This window comes from Phyllostomus discolor, chromosome 15, assembly GCF_004126475.2.
Source record: "Phyllostomus discolor isolate MPI-MPIP mPhyDis1 chromosome 15, mPhyDis1.pri.v3, whole genome shotgun sequence".
NCBI lineage: Eukaryota > Metazoa > Chordata > Mammalia > Chiroptera > Phyllostomidae > Phyllostomus > Phyllostomus discolor.
In genome coordinates, this window is record NC_040917.2 from 24,582,986 (window position 1) to 24,609,409 (window position 26,424).

The window sequence follows — 26,424 nt, forward strand, 5'->3', positions numbered from 1 at the left end:
AAGTAAAAAGCTTACAAGTCGGTTCATTGACACTTTAATTACCCTTTCCTCCGATGTGTCAGAGTTTTCACTAAATTCTTTCCAAAAATAGCTTATTCCTGATTTATGTGTGGTGCTACTCTGTGACCTTAGCGGGTCCTCTGCGGAGCATTCGTAGCAGATGTCGATCTATGAGTTTTTCAAGATGGACTCAGGTACGGCAGCTTCCCCCACAGGAGAAGGGGAAGGGGATCCTGAACGTGACCTTGATTTACGCATCCGTTATCCGTGCCGCCGCCCCCGGGAGCGAAGCAAAGCAACGCAACGCTGGCAGCTGAGAGATGACATCACCAGCCAGTGCTGCCAGACGGTCACGGAGACACAGGCGACAGCTCCCTGAGTGACGCCAAGCCCCTATTAAAGTAACTTATGTTTTAATCCACATCAAGTTGCAGGGTGGGCACGCTGCTTTCCGCTCTGCAGTGTCTGCCTCCTCCATTGGAAAATCACAGCCAGTACTCACTGAAGAGTCCTCAACTCTTCGGCAGACACCATTCTGGGCACTTCAGCGATGCGCGTGCTACACGTGTGTGTGCACAGACTCACGTGTGTACGTGTGTGAATGCACCCTTGAGCTTCCCGGCAGCGCTGCGGGACTGACTCGTGCTACGCCATTCTCCCAGTTTCCGGGGGAAGACGGCGAGTCGGAGAGGACCCCCGACGGTGGCGGTGCTCCTACATGACCGCACAGAGGAAGACCACTGTCTTAGAGAACCACGTGCCAGACTTACCGCGGACGTCTTCCTACGCCCAGCACTCCGCACTCGCTCGCCTGGCGCCCCCTCCCCCCCACACCTCTTCCGACCTCTGCCCCACTGCGAGGCCTTGGGGACCGCCCCGTAACCCAGAAACCTGCCCCCACCTGCGTTCTGCACGCACACACACGCACACACTCGCACACACTCGCTTTCCTCCCTCCCCCATCCCGGGAGGATGGAAAAACCATTTGCTCATTCACTTCTTCGCCTGCTCCATCCGTGAAACCTAAGCGCTAGGAGCCCTCGACTGGGCTGTGCTTGCTGCTGAGTCCTCGGTGGCTGGGGGGCGCACCCCACGTGCTGCAGAAGGAACGCTTGTTCCGTGAACTGCCTTCGGCAAGAACTTAGCTCCCCGACCTCTCGAGACAGTGAGTACAATCCTTCTGGTCTTCAGGACGATGCCACAGAAAAATATTCCTTATAACCGTGGAAAAAAATCGTATTTAAAAGCTGACCGGGCTGAAGAGAAGAGGGAGGAGAAAGAAGATGGGTTTTGCCTCAAATGGCAAATTTAAAGTGGCAGAAAAGCGAATGTATGAAGAGGACCGGATGACGCAGACTGGGTTCCCGGCCCCGCTGGAGCGAACGCAGGCCGCTACCCGCCGCGCAGCCCCACGCCGCTCCCCCACGGCCCGGCATCGCGGCTCCGCCCCCACCGCTCCGCGTGTGCACGGGGCGTGTTTCTCAGTCACCAACACTACAGCGTTTCAACTTTTCGGAAAACCCGGCATACCAATGTGCCAATTCAAAATCTCGGAACTGTTAATGATTCCACTGTCGAGTAATGGAAATGACCCGAAATCGGAACCCGAAGACCCAGTCTCACGCTGCCTGTCCCCTCGTAGCTCCCTCGCCTCGGGGGCAGCGCCGCCCTCCCCTCTCCAGAAGGGCCTTCCTCGCCGCTACACACCACAGCGGCCTCCTAGAGAAACCCTGAAGCTCCTACTCTGACATCCTGAAGTTTTTACTTCTCGACAGGACAAAACACACGTACATTATCTTAGTTTCATCAGCTAGCCAAATGCGTAAGAACGCACGTTCAGACCACCTTAAATAATGGTTTTTAATAAACATCTCATCTATTAGTCTGAACTCTACTAAGAGTTACATGTAAGATGTTGAGTCAAGCAGAAACGTCGGACCCCGTGGCGTCTACCGCAGGAAAGAGAGTGGGAAGCCTGGCAGAGCGCTTTCCCCTGTTTCTCCCCGCCCGGCCAGGCCAGCCCCATCCTCTCCCCTCTCCTGTGTCCAGGGCAACCTCGCAAAGGACACTTTAGTGAGCGGCAGGAGACGCGTGATTAATAAAAAATGCTCCTCTGACTTTTAAGTTATTGTCGGCGTGAAGAGCCCCTCCACGCCCGAACGGCTATAGAACCCCCTACCACAGCACCACTTGGCGACAATGAGGGGCCCACGCGTCCCCGGGCGAGGGGGACGGCGCTATTGTCGGGGACGGGGCTCCTTTCAAGGAGCACCCGTGCAAAAAGCCACAAGTGAATAATAAAGATCTCATAATAGCGCCTAAGAGTGCTTTATATTGGCAGAAGGCAGTAAAATGAACTCTGGAGAGTGAAAAAGGAAAAAGGGGGAAAAAAAAAAAACAACTCTCATCTCCTGAGACGAAAAAATAATTAACCCGACTTAATGCATCTGAGAAGGGCGTCCGTAAATCAGACTTTTGTCCTTCAAGGGCCAGATTAAAGCCATTTATCACAAAAGCGGGAAGACACCGCCTCCCGAGCGCACCGGGGGCGCTTCCGCGCCTGCAGAGGTCCGCGGGGCTTTGTGTGCGACCCCCGCTGCCGGCCCGCCGCCGCCGGCGGGGTGCGGGACGCGCACGCGCAGTACTCACCGTGCTCAGCTTGCTGCAGGTGACGATGATGCGCCGCTCGTGCAGCATGCTGGCGTACAGCTGCAGCATGTTGTTCGCGTCCACGGCCACGAAGTACTCCGTGAGGTTCCTCTGCGCACGGAAAAACCACGGGGCGCGTTACGGCTCGGGGGGAAAACGTTTGTGGCATTTGCCAAGGGCGTTGTGGTGATTGCCATTAGCCACTAAGATAACGACACTGACTACCGTTCTGCTGTCCCACGGAGCACGGGACATTCTATCGGGACCCGACACGCGGTCCCACCCCAGGAAAGCGTGTCTGGGAGGGGCCTCGGGGGACCGTGCGTTGGCCGCCCGCCCTCCCCAAGGAGTTGTTGAGGGAGCGGCTTCCGGGGCCCCCACCGGGACCTGCTGCCCTGTCGCCTTCCGAGTGTGGCCCCAGGAACCTGTCTTTCGAACCAGCACTCCTCGAAATTCAGCTACATGCTGCTCCACAAAACACGTCTGAGCGTCTCTATGTCCGCCAGTCACTCGGCCGGCCAGGCACTGCCCGGTGCCGTGTGCTGTGCCGTGCGCACGCCGCCCAAGGAGGGGGGGACTCACGGAGCAGCGCTTCGGCTCTTGATTTGGGGAAAGCCCTCGTTTATGTCCCCGGGTCAGGCCCGCTCTGTACCACCACGACCAAGTAAAATCGGGGTGGACTGACGCCTTGACTTGTATCTTTTCATGCTTTTTCCCACAGAAGAACAAAATTGGGATAAGCTACATTAACCTTGATTTTTGGATCCTCTCCTTCCTATTTTTAAAAAAGTTTCTGTGCTCCTAGCTGGCGTAGCTCAGTGGATTGAGCGAGGGCTGCGAACCAAAGTGTCGCAGGTTCGATTCCCAGTCAGGGCACATGCCTGGGTTGCAGGCCATGACCCCCAGCAACTGCACACTGATGTTTCTCTCTCTCCCTCTCTCTCTCTCTCTCTCTTTCTCCCTCCCTTCCCTCTCTAAAATAAATAAATAAATAAATAAATAAATAAATAAAAGTTTCTGTGCTCAAACCTAAGCACATAGAAAGTCAGTGAAGAAAGGAAGAGAGTAGAGGAAGCGTGCTCATAAGCCAAAACTGTAGGACCAGGTGAACTATGACCGGGAAGGCTAAAACTTTTCGTTTGGAAAAAGACAGAACATCCGGTCATTTCTTTGATTTCCTTTTCATACAGTATCCGAAAGTATATTTGTCACTTACACTTATCCATGTAAACTCTTCTACCAAATATTAACTGGTAATGAATATTAAAAGACTGAAAATATTCCCAGTAGGGTTACAATTAGGACTTAAATAAAATGCAAAACTTTGCAATTTTTATCATTTCGTCGAGCCTTACAAAACATGTTATCACTTAAATGCGAACCCAGAATTCGAGTGCAGGACACCTGAGATGTGCACAGAGATGTGTATGCAGGAATCTGAAATCCTGTGGTCAGCTCACTAACGTGACCGTGTGGGCGGAAACAGTTCCCATTGCCAGGGCTCATTCCCCGCCAGCAGAACCATCCCCTGCGAAACCCCTGACCCCTGACCCCTGACCCTAGCGGGCGCACGCGGTCCTCCTGAACTACCACCTCCAGTGACAGGAAGATTTGTGCTCACACCAGGTACTCGGAAGTGGGTCAAGTAGCAGGTGTGTAAAGAACAGAGAGAGCCCTGGCTGGGGGCGCTCAGTGAGTTGGGGCATCAGCTTGTGCACCAAAAGGCTGCAGGTTCGATTCCAGGTCTGGGCATGTGCCTAGGTTGCAGGTGTGATCCCTGGTTAGGGGTGCGTATGGGAGGCAACTGATCTGTGTTTCTCTCTCAGATCGACCTTTCTCTCCTGCCTCCCGGCCCTCGATTTACTCCCTAAAATCAATAAACATATCCTTGGTGAGGATAAAAAAATATATTAAAAAAAGAAGAGAAGAGATAACATCATTATTCCATATTCGTTTTTTTCTCAAAAACACATCTAGTTACTACCCTATTTTTCAGACTATAAGATGCACCTAGGTTTTCGAGGAGGAATATTGGGGGAAAAATTTTGAAGCAAAAATGTGGTAAAATATTTAATAACACCAAGAACATAATAGTTCACCAATGTAAACGTAAACAGAACTCAACAGCAGCATTAACAACCATTATCCCTCCCAAATTTGGGGGTCGGGTGCATGTTATAGTCTGAAAACCACGGTATGTATTCTATTTCTCATGCAGGAACCCTGAGACGGTGAGGCCAAAACAAGTGAAACTCATACTACGAAGAGAACAGAAAGCGGAAAACTCACACTCTCGGGGATGGTGGGGAGTCCGGCGAGGTCGGGGGCGATGAAGCAGGAGTGCTGGAGCGTGGAGCAGACCATGGAAGGAAGCAGAGTGACGTCATGAAGTTTGGGGTAAAAAGAAGAAAAAATATCAACTCAGTCTATGAATACCACGGGCTGATGCTCAGGTCACAATGGATTTGAGAGACTTTTAAATGAGATGACAGGTTTATGTGAGATTTAACCATGACTTTCTCACATAAAGAACTAAGTGTTGGTTAAAAATATTTAATTTTAAAAACAAAATGAAAGTCCAGGAAAAAGTTTATCAAGACAAAAAGTAGCCCTGGCTGGCGTAGCTCAGTGGATTGAGCTCGGGCTGTGAACCAAAGTGTCGCAGGTTCGATTCCCAGCCAGGGCACATGCCTGGGTTGCAGGCCATGACCCCCAGCAACCGCACATTGATGTTTCTCTCTCTCTCTCTCTCTCTCTCCCTTCCCTCTCTAAAAAAAATAAATTTTAAAAAATCTTTAAAAAAACAAAAAGTATATTACTGCAAGATATATATAAAGAGAGATATATTTATATATATTTATATAGTTTTTACACACTTAGTTTAGTGAGACTGGGAAAATAAAGCTGCTTACCCAAGAACATATCAAAAATCTATTAGGATGTCCTATGTTGAGTCATACCAAATTTCTCTTGTACACTATCAGCCACCATATTACTTAGAAAACAGCATAAAGCATATTTTTAAGTATTTAAAATGCCTTTAAAGCACATGCACTCACTTCAGAACATGACCTTCAGACACCCACCAAAGAAATACGAATTAGTGTAACATTCAAAGTGACATAACGGCCCACAGACATCGCCTGCCTCCGTGCCCCGCCCCCCACCCCCCGATGTGCCCCGCCCCCCACGCCCCGATGTGCCCACCCCGAATCAGCGCACGAGTCAATCACCACAGTTGTCGTATTTTCTGTTCATAGTAATCTCCAGGGTCAGCTGACTGCCTTCGTGTCCTAGGGACGCACTTAACGCCGTGTCCGAATTAAAGGTGGGGACAGTCCAGCCCACATCGAGCACGGTGGGGCTGGGCAGAGCGAGGCTAGTTCGCACGGCCACGGTGGGGGGACGGGTTTCCAGGGCAGGGGAGCAATAGGAGATAGATCACGAGGTCCCTAGAGGCCTGGTGACAAGAAAACATGACGGAAGTCGCGTGCTCTGAATGCCCTTGGACATCCCCGGGGCCAACAAGGAAGAACCCGTGTGGGTTCCGTGGTCTCTCTATCAGCTACTTTATTGGGAGGGTCTTCCAATGGCTCTGCAGTCTGCACCACTAGGCTTTAACAGATAGTATAAACAGAAAATATGCCCGAATGATTCACGTTCTTCAGAGAGACACACTCCCCGCCTCCCGGAGGGCTGGAGGGCATCTCAAGGACACAGGGAAAGAAAGCAGCAGCGGTCAGGGCGGTGGAGCGTGATTTTGGAGGCGTGATTTGTGGAAGCCGACGGACTCCCCTGGACTCACCGGAGCTAAGGAGGGCTGATGTCTCAGAGCTCGCTCACTGGCAATAAATATCTCTTGGTTCTTACGATATGCGAGAGAGAAAATGAATATTTTACTTTCCTGGGGGAAGTTCGCACCACAGTTTGCTGTGTATCTGAGACAGACCCCCAGGGCCACGCTGTCCACCAGAAATACTCGAATGACATTAACGATGTTATTTTAAATGCCGATCTGCTCACTTTATGTTAGAAAAATTTTAAAGGAAGTATTTTCATTCTCAACGATAGTGGAGAATGCTGTGGATAGTTACAGATTTGGAAAGACAGTTTCAAAATGATCATTTACACTGATCAAAATGATCATTAGACATTACATTTTCATAAAATGTCTGTGATACTCTAGTGCTTAGAGTGGCAAGTCTTGAAAACTCCATGTGCTGGCACATTCATGAAATAAGAGGTTGTAAGAAAAACCATAGTTTCTCCAGAGTTGTCCTGTTTTGCTAATGGGAATTCTGCAAGCAAACAAAAATGTATTTCTACTTGAGGATGAACAAAATTCCTAACTCAAAACACAAAAACCTCTACAAGTAGTTAAAAATAAGTGACGCAGTTGCAACTTTTGCCACTGTTACAGCATCAGACTGGGCTCTCCTGACTCCAGTAATCTGTTTTTGAAATCAAATACAATCACTAAATGGACTTTACCCAAAGTTAAGGCAATATTTTATTCAGCAGCTGAATCTACCAACACTTGAGATACCGTGTACTGAATGGAGAACCGGTGCACAAGATCTGAAGGCTAGCACAGACTACTGAGTCAAAAGTTTCCAAAAAGCCTTCCATTATAAAAATAACCATCAGACATAGAAATGGAACATAGTCACTCAAATTTCTTTGATGAGATTATTTTCATTACAATAAAAATATCTCCATATAAAATGAAATGTCAATGTACTAGAAGCTCACATTTGAATAGCTTTTCGTGGTATATACAGATATATAATTTTCACGTAATTTCCCAACCAACTTTCTCAAAATTCAACTCACTCGACTTCTCAAATGGAGAAAAGGGAATACCAAAAGAGATTCCCTTTCTGCCTAATATCACATATTTCGTGACTGTGACTTCAACCAAACTCATCTAGTCTTAGATCTTCAGAGGACGAGATGTGTATTATTTACAATTTTTTATTAATAAAGGGTGTTTCAATATCCAATATATTCAAAGTGTATTTTTGTAAGATACTTATGTAGTCCTGGAAAAATACCTAATCCTCAAATTTCAAGAGAGAATACATCTTAACTTCTCGTTAATACTCCCCATGCCTCTGCCCTCTTGGCACCCGTGTCTCCCTAACCCTCTCCTAAAGCGCCAGGACCACTGTGTACACCCCCGGCTTTCGAAGACAGACACTGGCTTGTGGAAGGCCCAGACAGAGCGTGTCTTCATTCTCCCTGACCTTCTCCCTTGGCCTTCCTACTGCGTCCCCACGAACCTCCCCTTGCACCGTCCTGGCTGCACTCACGGACACACCGGAGTTCCCTTCTCCGCGCTGCCCTCCGAGTCTTTAGGGCAAGGAGACCTTGGCCTCGCGCTCACTGCCCTCCACACAGACCAAGGAGGCCTACACTATGCCTGCAGAGAGCACTCAAATTGGGGCTCAGAATTCCACACTACCCTTAGCTTTCCGGCCCCCCACCTCCAGATGATGGCTAAGCGGTTCCACGGTGGCGGAAGGCAAGAGAAGAGGGTGCAGACAGAAAGGGGCAGAGGTCATGGGGAGGAGGGGAAACCACTCGAAGCTGCTAGGACAAGAGGAGGTCCCACAAACATGGGGCCTGAGCCCACTGTGGCCTACAGACGGCCGGTCCACCGAGAGGCTCTGCTAGCAAAGGAGGGCGGACACGAGCAGAGGTGTGCTATTCATCCAAGGGCGGGGGGGACAGAGCGGACGTGACCAGGGCGCGGAATCCGTTTAGGAAGCAGGAAAAGTGAGACGGGAGAAGGAACAGGTGGACGGAGGCTAAGGAGTGGGTGGTGGTGGACGCCCGGCCGGAAGCTGGGACAAACCGCGGAGAACACGAGGAGCTTCAGTTTTGGGGGGACCTTGGTAAAGGCTTCCACAGTGAACAGCCTACCACCCCCACCCCAGGCTTCCTGTCTCGTGAAACTCCTATCGCATTTCCAGTGTTTGCTGCTTACAACAGAATGAGCACTTAAGGATGGGGAAAGGGGGAGAAACTTTTCACCGGAAATTCCTATCACGTCGTCAGTAATATGTTGCAGGCTATATTTCCGATTCTTACTATGTACTTCTCTCTCTCGCTGTGTGGGGAGCATTCTGAATGTTTTTGTGGGGGATGGTATTTGTGTGTGTGTGTGTGTGTGTGTGTGTGTGCATTTCCTCACGAGGCACGGACTTCACCTGGAAATCAGTGCTCCTCACAACCAATACATTCTTGCAGGTCTGGTTACTTCCAGCGGATAATAAAACACCTGTGATTTGAGAACCACCAAACCGCACCTCCGACACACCGCGTTAGGATAGTTGAAGTGTGTCCGAAGTCTCAATGGCATCAGCTAGCGGTGCCCCTGCTAGCGGTGGGTTCCCCGGGACCAGGGGTGCCTCAGAGTGTCCTGGGGGTGCGTGTGTTCTTAACTGAGAAGCAGCCATGACTCCAGAAAGCCAAATACGGACTGAACACTTACCACACTCAGATTGACGGGGCTGTTTGCCTTTGGCACGGGGTGGTCATAGAGCGCTCTGAGAGTTACATTCAAGTCATTTTCCTACAGTAAAAAAAAAGTAAATTTTATAAATAAAATGTATGTGAGGCAAGCACAATTAAAACTACTTAGTAAAGCCGTGCACTGTCCTTCTCATACTGAACTGGCTTTATATAATCGCTCTCCATGGGAATGTTTTACGTACCTAAATCCAAATATTTAAATCTAATGAATATGGAAAAGATATTCATATCTCTTACCCCAAAAGAATAATGGCAATATTTATATTTAGTATAACCAGCTATTTGGCAAAATTCCATTACTATAAAATATAGTTATCTATAGAAAGAAATTATTTAAATCGTTAGATTCAAGAACAATGGAATTATATAAAAGTAGGAATACAACTCTTTATCAGATTACATGAGAGCTTCCATTTCCTATTTTAATTTTAAAGTCTTAAACCTACTTTTTAAGGAATAGATATAATTTAAATAAGACTATTATTCTAACATCCAACACAGAGGTTATCCTAAATATTTTGTTTCTAAGTGGCTACCGGCCACTACTTGACCCACAGAAAAGAGGAGGATTAAATAAACTATGTAACACAGCTACTTCCCAGGACTCGGTTAGTAACGACACATCTGGAAGTGCACACACAGATGTGTTTCTGAATTACACATACAAATCCAGGAGTAAATCTATGAAGGGGCTTTTAAATATGTAGTTATTTTCTTCCACAATGTGTACGTTGGGAGAATAAACCACAGGGAAGGCACGTCTTCCAGGAAAGTAGCACCTAATTTCATGGGCTTGGGTATGAGACACATGACTTCTCACCAGGACTCGTCACCATCCAAACAATTCAGATCCCTACAAATGCTTGCAAAAGCACGCGTTCAGATCTGCCTATTTCAAATTCTCTTCAGAATGACCTCAAGAAGATGATAAAGACTTTATCTCTTTACCATTTAAACAGCAAAATATGCCACAGAATATTTTGGATGATGTCGATACTCCACACAAAAAAACTCCTGAGGCTACGTGAGTTCTGTAAAAAACTTAGCTTTTACAAGTCCCCTGCACTTGTCCGCTGCAGGCTGCGCAAAGACAACGTGAACTATAAAAGCGAAAGTATCAGTCTAAGTAACCAGTGGCACTGGATGGAAAATGAAAAAAATCAGAACCAGAGGTTTACTGGCGGCCACGGAAGCAACGCTGTGGACCTCGGACCTTCCTCCGACAAAGAGCACAGGCAGGCGGCCCTGCCGGTCCCCGCGTCTCAGAGAACCGCGGCTGGTGGGGGCGCCCGATGCCGCCGCCACCGGAAATGACACTTTTTGACAGTTTTCCAAAAAAAAGAACTAAACGTGGAATCGCCGTATTTCTCAGCCATTCTGAGTACACTGTCAAAGGACCTGACTGCAGGGACTCAAACAGGTGTGTGCACAGCAGCACTGTTCACAACCACCCAGGAGTGGAAGCGGCCCACGCGGTCGGTCACCTACGAGGAACGGAGAAGCGAGACGCGGCGCGGACCCGCAGCGCAGCGGCGGCTGCTCAGGGTTAAGAGGAAAGAAGTTTGGACACGCGCGGAGGGCAGGACGGACCTGGAAACGTGCCCAGTGACACAAGCCAGTCGCGGAAGGGCGGGCACGGACGATTCCACTCCCAGGAGGGTCACAGGCCCATTCGCACAGACACCAACTACAGGGGCTGTTCCAGGGACTGGGGCGGGGGGGGGGGGGGGGGGGTGTTGCTGTTTGATGGGGACGGAGTTTCAGTTTGGGAAGATGCAATAGTTCGAGAGAGGGCGGGGCCGATGGCTGCAGGACAACGCGAGTGCTCGCAGAGCCTGTACACACAGAAAGGGTTTGAAATGGTCGATTGAAGGTCGTGTGCATGTGGCCCCAGTGAGAAAATAAAGAGGGGGCTGAGGACCACAGCTTACCTGTTCCTTAGCCAAGTAATCTGCCAGAGTGTTCAGAAGTTTGTAATATACTTCAAACCATGGCAGGTAACTGTAAAAAAAAAAGAAACAAGAAACCTTACAAATGTACACATCTCATTGAACGTCACGAAACAAGATGACAAAATGCACATTAAATGCACACAGTTCCCAGCAGTCGGATCCCGGAGGCGGACAAGGACAAACCTCTGTCCCCTTGCCTGTTACAGCGACACCTTCGTGTCATCAGGCTGTGGCTCTGGCGGCACGACCAGAATCCAAAGCCCTGTCACCAAGTGTGTCCGTTACTCACTTCTGTTTTACTGTCAGCGGTATGCAAACTTACCAACCCTCCCGCGTGGTGCCCACGATACAGGAACGGCACCAGCAAACCCAGGACCAAAATTAACCACTGCAGTAACACGGAATATGACGCAAACACACTAATTTTAAAAATCTTTTAAAACAAAGATAGGATGATTTTTTGAATACTGCTGAATTGAGTATATAATACAACAGGATTATGTATTTAATCAGTTTTTTAGAAACTGATGTTTAAACAAAATGGTAAATTTCAAAATAAATGTCAATACAAATAACAGAAAGTCTACTTTTAAAAGCATAAATATTATAAACAGCTTAGTAGTACGAGACCCCTCCCAAACCAGCATAACTGTATTTATCAGCAATCTGAGGATGGTATTCAGCCAATGAGAAGACGCCTCACTGAGCTCCCTGTGACCCAGCCAACATCTCTCGCTCTGTGTACCTTGTTGGCGAGATGCCGTGGGGCACTGCTCTCGAACTCGCACAGCGGCACCGCCCGGCGCCCGGCAGGCACCGCCACGGGGAGGGACCAGGCCGAGGTGCACGCCTCGGGTCTCCAAGAACGTGCGGTGGCTCTCGGGGACAGCCAGCTCCCATGGGGGAGCACGTGTCCTTCCTGGTCTTTAACACCAACACCACCCCGATCAGAACAGAACCACTCTGCAACCTAGTCATTCTCCTCTCAACATCAAAGACGTAGGGACATCTTCCCCCGCAAACGGACGGCGGCGCACGGAGCTAACTGGCTGCTGCAGACCCTCTGGCCCATGGGTGAGTGTATTCACTTGGTCCTCACACCCCCGCTGTCACTTAAGTGAGTTGCCAACTTCTGAATCTGAGGTAATTCCCTTAAAAATCTGGATCTTTAAAACACGAGAGAATTGACCCTCCTGGTTACACAGTTTCTGCTCTGCAAGAAACATGTGACGACCTCTGTCTTTGAATGTGGCACACACTCCCCAGCGTCCCGGGGCCGGGACACCCACCCCTCCCCAGCCTCGTTGGAGTCCCCCACCTGGACCCTGCAGGTAACTGAACTCCTGACCCCTGATATGGAGCAGCTACTCAACAGAAGTCTTGCTCACTTTTACAGGACCAAAAAAAAAGTGGTCTTCAGCACACACTAGTCAATAATGCAAATACCTTAAAAATAGTTCATGACAAACTTTAAAGACAAAAATGTGTGACCCAAATAGCAGATATACATAAATACACACACACACATAATATAAATATAATAACTCAGATAAGCTCACCTTACTTGGATAAGAAATACTATTCTGCTTTTATTTTTGTGGTTTTTAGATAATTTAAAAATATATATATATGCTCAGCACAAGTAATTTTTAACTAATGGATAAGCACTTAGGCTGATCATCAGTCAGTTAAAATATTTTTTCACTAAATTTTAGTCACAAAGACGGCCAACCTCTGTCTCTCATAACCAACCACAAAAATTCTAGAAAGTCTGTTAAAAATGTATTCAACACATTATATTAACTGAGTAAGTAAGGCATTTTACTTCAGTTCTTCTAAAACCGAAAAATGTGATTTCTTTCATGGGGAACAGCTGTGGCTCTCACAGCCTCATAAACATACACCAACATAAAACTAACACATTAGGACCAACTGTCTTCAAACCAAAGGCAGGCGATCCTTCAGAGGCCACTTAGAAGCTCACGTCTTGAACTTTGTGTAGACACGGGAGGCAGAGGGCCGCTGCTGCTCACGGAGAAGCACAGGCCGCTCTGTGGCAGGGAGAAGGCCCCTGCCCCCCGCACCCCCCCTGCCCCGCCCCGCACTGGGGCCCACTGCAGAGCTGATAAAACGTTTACATGGGAAGCCAAAGGTTAAACAAAGGAGAGGAAATGTCTCCTGTCGGAGCCAGGTAGCGGCTGAGCGCCCGAGTGGCCAGCGGGAGCCCCACTCAGGCCATCAAACAAAACCAAGGAAGCGGCCTTCCCGCAGGAGCCGGACGTCTGAAGTCTAGAGGCTGTTTTTCTGCCTGGGAAATTGACACAAAATGTGTAAAATTGAAACATTCTGTTTCTAAGGGATTTGCCCAAAGGAAGAGTGTGAAGGCTTTAAGTGTGGTCAGGGTTAAAAGGGGGGGACTCGGGGGGCAACTACAAAGGCCCGAACCATCAATCTGTCGTCCTTATTAGAGTAGTTCATTCTGGACCCTTGGCGACAATTTTATAGTGGTAAAATTATGTTCATCAAATTAGGAAAAGGGTTATTTCTTGCATTTTTGCCAGCATATGAAAACAATTCTAAACAACGGCAGGATTTAAACTAGCATGTGTGAGGATGTTTTTGGAATCCCGTTAAACTAGGACAGGCGTGCTCATGAAAAGAGCCAAAGGGTACAACAGGGGCTGAACATTCAAAATTACATGTCGGTGTTCATAGTAAGTAAACCAAAATCCTAATGTTTCTTCTAAAAAGTGAACAAAACTCAGAAATCAAATATATCTACTTTCCAGTCCCTGTACATAATAACATGAAATCCAGAAGGAAAAAAACCACCCTTATTTTTACAGAATCGTGTGCCAGTTTTCTAGCCTGGATCTCTAAGGTAAGTTTAAGTTACTTTTCAGTCTCACAAGAGTATCATCCAGGAATGGGGACAGTAGGTGCAAAGCATTTTGTGCAGATTTTCTAGCTCAGAACTGGAAGGAATAGAACACTGTACATACGTGTGTGTGTGCATGTGTGTGCATGGGTGTGCACGGGTGTGCATGGGGAGGGAGGGGAGACAGAAGTGGGTTTACACCGGAGAATCTGAGTGACGCCTGTGTGAGTTCATTGTCCTAGTCTTGAAACTCCTCTGTACATGATTTTTTTTCAATGAAAAGATGTGAAACTTCAGAGAAAAATGAGGAGGCACGTAGAGCCTTGGTCCTGCCCTGAGGACAACCCCGAGTAGGCAAAGCGAGTGAGGGTGGACGCCCCTCCCACTCCAGCCCTTGAACTTTCACCCTGAAAGGCCACCTTGCGTTGGGATCTCCCCGCCCTCCGGCACCGGCCACTCCCGGCCCCCAGCGCCCCGCCGACGGGCTTCCAACAGGGAGAGTCAACCCGTCGGAAGCACGGTGCTCTCGGGATAAAACACACGTTTTCAATCCCACTGTCATCCCAGCCGCAAAGCTGTGGCCGAAGGAGGAGCGGGAGCGCGTCCACATTCCCTTACTTACAGGACAGTGGACCGTCCCTCTGAATAAAGATGGAAAGAACGTCCCCAGCTCCAGCAGACGTGCTGAGGACGTCAGCTCTACACCAAGGTTCTCTTTGCAGTGTTTTAGTGACTCAGTGTGATCTCCTTTTCCATAAACACCTCCACAGAATCTGGCTTGGCCAATATCCAAACTACAAGAAGGGTGCAGAGTCCTGCTTTTCTAGAATGTGTTCTAGAATCTGGGTTCCTGATTCATCGGGACTTGCTAGGGGGCAGCTAAGCTCTGGGACCCTTCCCCCTCAACGGCCAGGGGCTCCGGCGCAAGGTGCTCACACAGGAAACACAGGCCTCCCGACCCGCCCACTCGCACCGCGGGGCGAGCAGTGGGGCCAGTCGGAGCTGGCGGCTAGCGCGCAGGCTCAGGACACACCGAAACCCGCCGCTGCCGTCCAGCTCCCTGCTGCTCTTGGGAAGCACTTCCATGTCGCTAAGTGCTCCCGTTCAGGGGAAGGAATTAGAGACAAGGATTCTGTGTAAAATTCCACTAACATGTACAAGGTTACAAACAGCTTCTAAAACGTTTCGCACACCGTGTTTGCCCGAACAAAATGCCCCGAACCACTCCTGCCCGAGTCAGCCGTCTGCAGCCTTTGCCTCCAAGCGGTGAGCCCCCTCCCGAAATCCAAGTTCAGGGTCAGGGATAGAAATGAACTCACTAATTTCAGACTTTCGCCGTCTGTTGAATGCAAAAAGACTGTATGAAACATATGTGATTTGAACTCCTGTCTAAATATTTAATTTTTCATGAGTAAACCCCCCAAAATGAATCCTTCAAAAAGCCAACGTTCAAGAAAAATTCTACTGTTACTGGTAAATCTTTAAAGCTAATGGATGCTAAATATGAACAGTAAATAAAATTATTTTACAACTCATCTGGATTTAGCAAAAAGAAAAAGAAAAATGTAGCCTATTGCAAGCACCCCGAGCACACCAAGGCACAAAAGACAGACGGAGAAGGCCCTGTGTGCTGACGTCACGTGCCCCCTGCGGACACTCACCTGAGGATGCACAGGCAAGTCCTGCCCCCGGAGGTGAGCCTGCAGAACCCGAACCTCTGCTTGCTGTCGATGTCCGTCAGCACGAAGGTGAAGTGCTGTCCGACCTGATTCTGAGACACTCTGGAATACAGCAATATTTAAAAACAAAGGATTGCGTAAGAATCTTCATTAAGAAAAGCACAAGCGAGAACACGTTTCTAGGTAGCATTGGCTCCTCCTTTCTAACCAGTTGGTTCGTACAGCTAGACCTACGTGCTACAATCAAAATGAGTGTCAGATGTGTGAACTTGAACCGAACCATGGGGCAAATATCAAAATAAGTTACCACCTTCTAGGCCGAGCAATCTGGCACAACGTTTCACTGTCAGGTTTTCATGTGCCTAAAGCACTCATAAATATTTCCTAATCCCGCAAAAACGATTCCACTGCGGAACTGGGAAACGGGGCGTGAGGACGGAAGCGCCCGATTCTGGCCCGCCTTCCTGAGCTTCTCAGTCGGCGGAGACGGCCAGCCACGCTGCTTTGGAACCCAGCGCGGCCCCCGCGCCGACGGCTGCTCCTTCTGTCGACATGCGCCCCCCCGCCCCCCGTGCAGAGGACCACTGGCCTCGTCAGTGTCATCTTCTACAACCACCTCCCCAAGGAGAACGCATTTCCCAGTACGAAACAGGAACACAATTTCCGCAACAAGAGCTTACCACCCAGATCGCCACCCTTTTGAACTCAGTGTCACACTAGCAAGCAGCCGACAGGGCGCCTGGTACGGAGCGAGGCGAGCCATTGTGCAGGAAATAGATTATAGTTTAAGACACGCAGGGACACTTCCTGTTACTGGCTACCATACTTCACATCAGCGAAACCACCATCAGGGGACATCTGCTCCCTCTTCCTGAAATGAGATGCCTGTGACACCTAATGCTGGCTCCGGAACAGCCACAGGAATTATGTAAAAGAGTAAATTACTACTAGCGGGCCAGCGCTACTCAGTATTTTCAGTCGCGAGGAAACATGGAACAGTTAACAAACACACTTTCAAGTGGACACTTTTTAAGAATGCTCACCAACCTCAGGAACAGCCCCCAGCGCCCAAGGCCCCCAGCACCCAAGGCCCCCAGCTCCCCCTCCTTTCCCTCATCTCCGCTACGAATTTGAAAACTGCGACCTCGGCAGGTACCACAGGCACCCCCAGAAGGAGGTAAAATGAGGCAGTTGCCGACTAAACACCTTCTGGGAGCCGTTAGCCCATCATTCCGCATAGCATCGCGAATACTGTGATAGTCTAGGTTTTTTACTAATCTTTAGTGAACTCTTTTCCTGAATATGTATTTTCTTACAGAATCCCCTCCTGCCATGTTCTTTAAAACACTGATAGCAGGGTGTGGGAATCCCATGAAAAACGAATGGTCCATTGTGACATGCAAAGGGCCGGGTGCTCTGTGAAGTCCGGCCGCATGCAGGTAGCGCCCCGCCCCTCGGGCACTTCTCAGTAACACGCAGACGTAACGAGGTGCTCGGAGGTGCTCAGCTCGGCCGGGGAGCCCCTTGCAGCCGCCCTGCGTCTCTGCAGCTGTTCTTGGGGGGCAGCGAGTCGTGGGGTTTACAGTGTCACGCAGAGGGTGTCTGCGATCAGGGTGAAGGGAGATGCACGCACACAGCGCGCCTTACAAGGTGCGGCTCTAGGGCTCCGACCGGGACGCAGCACCACGCTTTCTTCTGCGCAGGCGCGGCTGCAGCCCGTGGCCCCGCAGCGCAGAAGGAAGACGCGACACCTTAGGGCGTGCCCTGACCGGCCACAGGGAGGAAACAGAAGATGCAAGGGTTTCAAGCTCCCCGGCATTCCCCACGCTCTTTGGTTTTGAGCCTCTGGTCTTTCTGTTGCTGTTGCTGGCAATAAAGAGAAAGGGCGTTTCACTTCGCCCACAAACACGCAGCAGTTTCTCGGCGCTCGCCGAGACGGGCAAAGCGGTTTCAGCGACGACTCGGCCGTACCTTTCCACGTCGAAGGGGAAGCAGAACTTCGGCACACCCCGCAGCACTTCCTGGAGGGCACATTGGAAAAAAGAAAGGCTTTAGAATATTTATAAAGATGCACTTACAACCTTTCTGAGATATCTTCCAGGGGATAAAGGGAAGGGGGGGGGGGGGGTGTTTCTTAAGAAAACCAGCCCAGGCCCACGACTAAAATAATTGATTATGAAAAAGGAATGAATGCAGGCCTCGGCAGATTGCGGGGACAATGCCGGCAGGCCCCAGGGGGGAGGGGCCTGGCCTGAAGGGTATTAACACCCTTCACCTCCCCGCTGGGGTCCCCTCAACAAGGCCATATGGATTTTACAAGAAGCGCCGCACCATATGGGGAGGCTACTGGTCCCACAGACTAGCCACGGGGACTTCTGACAGATCCTGGCTCAGGAATAGAAATGTTGTTTCAATTAAAATGCAGGCGGAGCGGAGGGCCCGGAGCTCGGAGCTCGCGGCGGAATGAATTACTGAGAGGCGCAACAACTGGACGCGCCCCGCAGGAACACGGTTCAGAGAAAGGCTCTGCGGCTGAGGCAGCACATTTAGGGACTCGGCTCCTGGCACACTCGGAGACGGGAGTGCAAAGTGAGATCTCAGATAAAACCCTTCAGTGGACATCCAGAAACAAGCCTTTACGTTCGAAACAACGCAGCAGCTTCCATTCTGTGCGCTTTCATTTAAAAACTGCCTCCTGTAAAAATCAATGTTTCCGTTGAGCACAGAAAATAACCTTATTGATTCTGAAACCCGCAGGGATTTTACAGTCGTTCTAAAATAATTTTTAACGCTTTCAGAAATCACACACGTAGTCGCCGCTATAACAAGATGCAAATAATTGTCAGCCACTTGGCCAGAAATAGAAAAAGATCTATTCTGTTCCATATGAAAAACAACTTCAGATTAACTCTGATCCCTAAATTAAACCTTAGAGCTGACGTTAACATCATCCAAGTTCAAAGTCAGGTAATTTCACAGGACAAAGTGGAGATGTATGAGCCGTTTATTCCTGTTAAAAATAAATCAGTGCTAATATCTTAAGGTTGAAGTCACCCCCTCGTCCCCCCCAAAAATACCTTACCCCTTAACGCTTTACCAAGAAAGCCTGCACCCAGAGAAATCACCAACATGGAAACACCTGAACCCTGTAGAGAAACAGAGGACTGTGTGCTTTAAAGCGGGCTCCCTCCCGTTCGTGTCGGACCTAGACTGCAGCGGGGCTTCCGCCGAGAACAAAACTCGGTAGCACTCCAGGGCTGATGCCTCCAAAGGCTTCCAGAGCCCGGCGCCCGGGAAGCAGCAAGAGCAGGACCCAGTAAACCAGCAACCTTCGTCTCCAGGGCCCGGCGCCTCGTCTGCTTGGGCACACCGACCCTGAAAAGGGTGACCCCACATTTGGGAAAACTGTTTTACTCCTGACAATATTTTGCTAAATGTGATGAAAGGAGCGGCTACCCTTGAAACGAAGGAAATCACTGACACTGAAAACGCTTCCTTTTGCGAGGGAGGACAGCCCGGGGGCCCGTCCCAGGCCTCATCCCGCGCTGCGAGCGCGAGGCCTTCCCCGCACACACGGGCTGCACCTGCGGACGCCGGCCGGCGAGCGCCCGCCAGGCGTTCACACCGTGTCCCTGACGGCAGATACACAGCCGGAACGTGCATTGTCTGCTTCCCAGCACACGGGAAGGAGCGATCTGTCTCACATCCATTCCGAGCCACAAATTAAGAAGGCTTCCCCTCGGCGGCTCCATCTCGCACACACAGCCCCCCACCCCCACCCCCGCCTCCTTCCACCGGCGACACACACGCTCCCGCTCTGCAAAAGCCTCCGCTCCCGCTTCCCAACTGGCAGACGCGCCCCTCGGGGGCCGAGTCTTTAAACCTCCGCGCTCTTTAAAATTCAGCCAGCCAGCAGGTCTATAGACTCGTGTATAAACAGTGCGGACAAAAAAGTCCCCTCGCAGCTTAGGCCGGCGACAAAGCCGCTCAGCGGCCCACGGCTCCCCCCGCACCGCCCGCCCCTCCCACCCCGACAGTGGGAGCCCGGTTTGCACAGATCAGTAGGTGGGAGCCCGCCCTGGCCCCCAGGGCTCTGCGCGCCTCCTTAATTACAGGTGCTGTGCCAGCGGGAGGAAAAAAAAAAAAAAGGTGGGGGGGAGAGAAGGGGGGAGGGAGAAAGTGGGGAGAGAAAGAGAGAGAAAGAAAGAGAATCGGAGAGAGGAGTAAGATACATGCAATTAGTTCTGGGAGATCCTCTTAGCAATGATGTTGTTTGAAAGTTGTCCCGTGCTGTGTTTTGATCTCTCTCTCTCTCCCTCTCTGTCTCTCTCTCTCTCTCTCTCTCTCACACACACACACACACACACGCCCCCAGGCTGGCACCCACAGATTAAGTAAAAGGTTTGCAATAATACCCTTCGCACGTTATTTTTCCCTGGGTTTCCGCAGGCCTTGGCTTTCAGAAAATGCCTCCTTTTCCTAGCCAAGAAACATGCTTTGGGCTTTCAAAATCTTCTTCATTTGCTAAGGTGTTTTATTTGTTTACAGGAAGAGCGCATTGACACACATGTCAAATGTTAAAAATAAAAACATCAAAGGGGAAGAGGCAGGACGTAAATTACCAACGGCCAAACAAAAGGCGCAGTGGCACGCCTGCCTGCACACCTCCTGAAAACAAAACGTGCCCCGCCCAGTAAGTGCCTGGAAAGGCGGTGAGTGACACTCGCACACTGCGTCCTTGGCCCCACCTCCGCATGGGTGCTGGTGCGGACTCTGACCAGTGGACCTCCGAGAGAAAGGACAGCAACTGCTGGTGCTGGCGTGGCGCATCCAACCTTCATTTCACCCCACGAGGTTACCATTCAGCGTTGCAAACGGACCGACTATCGGGGACACAAGCTAAAACACGTAAAGCCTACTTCCTCAGTATAGTTCAAGGACGACAAAGGTCGGAAATGAGATGTGTCACTGTGGGTACCAGTCCTGCTTTTCCTCCATCTCAGCGGCTCCGCCCCTGCCCCGCGCTGGACCCCTGACGTTCTCCGAGGTCCCCTGGGTCCCACCCCCTCCTCTGTGCCACCCGCAGTGCGTACACCGGCCCGGCGCGCTCAGCGAGGTCCGTGGGGTCCACTCCGGCGAGCACACCTGTGGGTCTCCCGGCTTCGGTCCGTCTGTGAACTCCGGGACTGCGCACCTGACTACTTTCTGTTAGCGAGTCCTGAACGTTCCCCAGACACGCGGGACGGACAGCACTGACACGGTCCTTTCAGTGACTGTCCCTGTCACTCAGAATGGCACACCGTGTGCCCAGACACCCAAGCCAGAGACAGGGCGGCTGCCTACACCCTCCCTCTCTGCGATCGGTCATCTACCCTATGCAACCAAGCGTCCGTCAAATCCTGTTACTCCGATTCCCTAACTCTCTCTTGCTCCAGAGGCTCTCAGTGTGTGTGTGTGGGGGGGGGGGGGGGGGGCGGAATGGATCCGGAAGAAGACAGGAGAGTATAACAATCAACTGGGAGGGTTGCTAAAAACACACCTGAGCCCTGGCTGGTGTGGCTCGGAGGACTCAGTGTCCGCCTGCAAACCAAAGGGCACAGGCCTGAGTTGCGGGCCAGGTCCCCAGTAGGGGGCGCTCGAGAGGCAGCCACACACTGATGTTTCTCTCCCTCTCTCCCTCCCTTCACCTCTCCCTAAAAATAAGTACAAAACAGCACACAGTCTGCATACACTAGGGAGCCCTCGGGGCCCCGGCTCCCCAGCTTAGCTGGAATGGCACCTGTAACTGAGGAGTCAGACAGACCACGGCAGGTCAGGGTGCTGAGTGGGTTCAAGGTGCAGTTCTCCTCTCGGGGCGAGAAGGGACCAGGTGGGCTTGCTCGGGGACCGGTGAATTTGACACCTGCCTCGGGGACTCGGGTCTCCTCCGCCCCTCTGCTCCGCTGTCCTGAGTCGGTGGCTGTGTCCCCAGCATCCTCTCCTCCTGGTCACAAGAGGAGCCACCAGACTCGGACACAAGTCCCCGCCCTGTGCAGTCAAAGCAGCATCCCCCTCTGTGACTCTCTTTCCGTCGGGGAGCAACCCTTCCCGGGAGCCCCTCCGCCGACGTCCCCATTCCGTCTAACTAGCCGAAGGTCCAAGCCGCTGTGGAGCGCGTGGCAGGCGAGGAGAGGGCTGCCCCAGCCGGGCCGGCCTACGGCTGAGGGAGTCGGCCTGCGGGCCCGCTCGCTCTCCGCCAGCCCTGGCGCACAGGGGGCCTGAGTGGCGCGTCCGTGTTTTCGTTCTGAAGACTCCTCACAGAAGTGTAACCAGCTACGAACTAAATGTGCACCAGAGTTCTCAAGGAGAATATCCCGCAATAGTGTGTGGACTGTTCTGAAACACCCATTTAACGCACCTGAATAACACTTTCAGAATCATTTTGTAACAAGGAGGGATGCTTGTCCATTTTAGTATTACTCACAAAGGGCATAGGTTTCTAAGAAACAATCACTGAATTTTGGATACCACCTCCCGAAATAAGCGAGAATTAATTACGGCTACATATCCATCCGATCCACCTGTGCTGTACAGAGCGAGCAACGGCCTCTCCTGTTCTCCCAGGAAGCAGGCCTGAGCGGCTCAGTGTGAGCAGGCGCCCGGGAGGCTCAGGGGCACCCCGTGAACGCGTGGGGCCCGGCCGGCGGTGCAGGAGTGGTCCACTCGGGGTGCGCGGTGGTAAAAGCAGGAGTCACGGCAGTGTGGCGAACTGCGCGTGTGGCCTCTTTAAAACATCACCTTCTCGTGGTTTTTTTAAGAAGTTCATTGAACTCAGAGAATATTTTCAATGTACAACCAAAGAATGACTGTCAGGAAAACTGAGCCCACTGCGGCATCTCTCTCTCTTGGTTTTCGCTTTCATGGAATGTATCTATTTGAAATAAATGTCTCTTTCATCCTTCCTCCTTCAGTTAGCAAAGCCACTGCCAGACCATGAACTCCGACCCTAAAACTGTTCAGACTGTTCACTCTTATCAAGTTGTTTTTCTCTATTAAAAATTAAAAATGAAGCTTTACTCTTAGAAGACTGAAGTACCATTAACTGCCACGAAGCCAAAATACTGTGCTATAGAAAGAACTGTGTTACTGGCATACAAAGGTCAAGGGCGTGGGTAGTGTGCACATCAGTCTCAGACCCTGCCGTCCACCAACCATCGCCGTAGGTACACGTGATGCCGGTGGAAAAACCTGGGTCCAAGCAGGGCAGGAGGGCGTCACAAAATACGTGTGTTTATAGTTAGATGGTTCACTTGGCAAGCAAAGGCACAGTGCATTTCCCGCATTAATTTCAGATCAAGAAAAGCATTGAAAAGGTATGGGGGGGGATCCAGGATGGTGGCCCGGGATGACGCGCACTCATCAGCTCTCACACCCCCCGAGGAGCAGCTACACCTGAAACGGCTCCCTCTGAATACGAGCTGAGTGCCCCGAGCAGCACAGGATGGGGGTGACCTTGAGACAGGTGGGGGAGGCAGAGGCTCAGCCATGCAGGAAACCCCACCCCTGGAGTGGCGACCCGCAATAGGCAGGTGTTTTTTAAAAGGTTCTGACCACAATGATGTTAAAGTAGAAATCAATTACAAAAAGAAAATGGAAAAAACAACAAGTACGTGGAGATTAAACAACACGCTACTGAACCACCAATGGGTCAATGAAGAAATCAAAGGGAAAAAAAATGAAAACCTAGAGACACACAAAAATGGAAATGCGACCAAAATCCATGGGACGCAGCAAAAGCCGCTCTAAGAGGGAAGTTCACAGCCATACAGGCCTACCTCAAGATCAAGAAAAATCTCCAACAAACAATGTAACTTTATACCTAGAGAAACTAGAAAAAGAAAAACAAATGAAGTCCAAAATTTGTAGAAGGAAATAATAAAAATCAGAGCAAAAATAAATAAAATAGACTAATATAACAATAGGAAAAAAAATCAATGAGAATAAGAGCTGGTTCTTTGAAAAGATAAACAAGATGATGAACCTTTAGCTAGCTAGACTCATCAGAAAAAGAAAGAAAGAGCTCATGTAAATAAAATCAGAAACAAAATAATAAAAGTTACAACTGATACCACAGAAACACACAAAAAAAACCATTAGGGGCTACTATGAACAATTATACTCCAACAAAGCGGACAGCATAGAAAAAAACAGATAAATTCCTAGGAACATAAAATCCTCCAAGACTGAACCATTAAAAAAGAGAATATACAAACAGACCAATTACTCATATGGAGACTGAATCAGTAATAAAAAAATCCCAACAAGCACAAGTCCAAGACCAGATGGCGTCACTGGTGAATTCTACCAAATATTCAGAGATTTAATACGTACCTTTCTCCAATTCTTCCAGAAAAAAATGAAGAATAGGAAATACTTTCAAACTCATTTGATGAGACCAGCACAATCCTAATATCAAAGCCAGACGAGGACACCACAAAAAGAAAATTACAGGCCATGGTCCCTGATAAACACAGATGCAAAAAATCCTCAACAACACATCTGCAAACTGAATTCAATAATAGGTGAAAAGATCATACACCATGATCCAGTGGTATGTATCCCAGGGATGCAAGGATGGTTCAGTATCCACAAACCCATCATTACACTTTACTGTGCTGGAACCCAGCACGGCGGAAGGTGGGGCGGTGGGGGAGGGGTAGAGGGCACAGGGAGTAACCGGGGATTGGCACGAGGGAACTTTCTGGAGAGAAAGAGTATGACTCTGTAACAGAATAGGGGTTCCACGGGTGCATGCATCTGTCAGAACTCGTTTCGTTGGGCACTTACAATCTGCATTGAACCACATGCAAATTATCAGTCAAAAACAAGTTAGTAAGTAAACAAATAAACAAGTATCTCAGTTTGGATTATCACTCGGGGTCACCGCTAAGAGAAATCAGGAAGCTTCGAGGGGTTTAAAGCAAGGGAGGGCATGACTGGGGTCGGATGTTAGACAGATCGCCCTGCTGTACTGTGGAGCAGCGACTTTGAAAGGGCTCAGCTGAAGGCCGGGAAGTCCAATGGGATGCACAGTCGCGGGGGTGTGGTGGTGGCCCGGAGTAAGGCCGTGATGGCTGCACCAGGAATGCAGGGAAGGGCGCAGCGTTAAGATAGATGTGGGGGGGAAACCAGAGCAGCCAGGAGGCGGCCAGATGAGCATAGGTGCTCGGGAGACAGCACCCAGCCCGGGCGAAGATGAGGAAGGAGACAGCACTGGTGAGAAGACACGGAGCAAGAGGACGTCGGACTGGGTCGCCCTCAATGGTAGTGGATGAGCAGCATCATTCTCCCCACTGTTCACACTCCCCTCAACGGGCAACTTCAGGATAATACTCCAAGGTATGCAACCACTCGTGTGTCTCACACAGGGACAAAAACATCGCATCTTTATTTTCCTATGATTTCGGACCAAGAGAGAGGGTATGGAGTATTCAGCCACTTCTGGTATCCACATCACACCATGCCATCAGTCGATAATCAGAGACCCATGAAGTAGCAGCGAACCAGAAAGTCCTGGTTGTTACAACGGGCACAGCCGATTGCAACAAATGAGTCTCCAGCGTCCCGAGGCCAGGCCTTCCTCAACTTGGGTTTCCCCTAATGCCTACCCCAGGCGAGGCACGGTGCCCTGGACAAAGTCCGCTGAGGTCGTGTAAAATGATACGGACTCAGCACTAGCAGCATCGGTTTGCCTGGGTAGACAGTTCAAACAACTGTGATTTAACAGCTGCGAGCTTTCCTTTATTTGTGGGGGGAGAAAATAAAGGTCAAGAGACTAAGTCACTTGTCCCGTGTCACACGGCCAGCAAACGTTCAAGTCGGGATCTGACCTCAGGCTGAAGCTTCTAACAATTATTCCCCACCATGTGTGTGTGCATGTGTGTATACATACATGTATATGTATGTATGTGTGTGTGTATATATGTATAACTGTGTTTACATGCAGGTCCCAAGATATAATCAGCAGATACCTACATCCGACGCCTGCTAGGTCTCTGCAGGGCGGATACTGTGCCCACATGTGAGGAGTGAAGACTACTCAATGAGCCCTTTGGAATGGAGGCCGAGCCTGGCCAGGACACGGAGACGCGGGGAGAAGAGACAGCGTAACACGGAGTCACCCACACGAGTCTCCCTGCCCCCAGGAGTTCCGGACCCTTGAAGTTAAGTCCCGAGGCCAGAAACCCACCCGCCAACCAAAGAACAGTGCTCCTTGTTTATTATGACAAGGATCCAGGAACTCTGATTTATTTTTTTTAGGCTATGTCAAATTATACAGGGTTTTTCTTTTCTAAAACAAGGACATGCCCACGATTTTTAATATGTCAAACCACAATTCAATGTGAAGTCATGAGTGGTTTTTTAAAAGAAGTGTTTCTTGAAATTCCGAAGAGAAACACTGTGAGCCATTATTTTACACGCTCTCTCTGCCCCACCCGTGACAGAACATCCACCTCCGGGCATAAAACGTGAGCTCACACTGCCCGCTGACGTCGCCTCTGGCGTCTGGCCGAGGCTATAAATAAAGGTGCCGATTTGGGTGTCAGTCCTCTCTGGGCACAGCTGAGCCGCAAACACTGGCTCTTTCACACAGAAAGCCACCAAGCAGGTCCTACCAGAGAGCAGCGCATTTTCTTCACTGAGCCCAGTCCACGGGGCACAAAGGACCTTGGAGAGAAAACACAGTTTC

General features: G+C 50.0%; 1 protein-coding gene and 1 long non-coding RNA gene across 5 annotated transcripts in view; one reads left to right on the forward strand and one right to left on the reverse strand.

The window, feature by feature from the left end:
* DENND1B (DENN domain containing 1B) overlaps positions 1-26,424 on the reverse strand; it is a 143,748-nt gene that overhangs the window by 69,639 nt on the left and 47,685 nt on the right. For 2 of the 4 annotated variants that reach the window (XM_036016185.1, XM_036016184.1), the window contains exons 4-10: positions 17,667-17,716; positions 15,678-15,797; positions 11,118-11,187; positions 9,146-9,226; positions 6,455-6,514; positions 4,939-4,992; positions 2,650-2,760 (exon numbers count right to left, since the gene is read on the reverse strand). In XM_036016185.1, coding sequence (XP_035872078.1) covers positions 2,650-2,760; positions 4,939-4,992; positions 6,455-6,514; positions 9,146-9,226; positions 11,118-11,187; positions 15,678-15,797; positions 17,667-17,716 — 546 coding nt within the window. The remainder of the gene's footprint in view (positions 1-2,649; positions 2,761-4,938; positions 4,993-6,454; positions 6,515-9,145; positions 9,227-11,117; positions 11,188-15,677; positions 15,798-17,666; positions 17,717-26,424) is intronic. The other 2 variants (XM_028531258.2, XM_028531257.2) reach the window with 1 other exon arrangement.
* LOC118498336 lies at positions 2,025-24,746 on the forward strand. Its single transcript, XR_004900834.1, has 3 exons — positions 2,025-2,584; positions 24,372-24,379; positions 24,736-24,746. It is a non-coding gene; the product is annotated as an uncharacterized LOC118498336 (long non-coding RNA).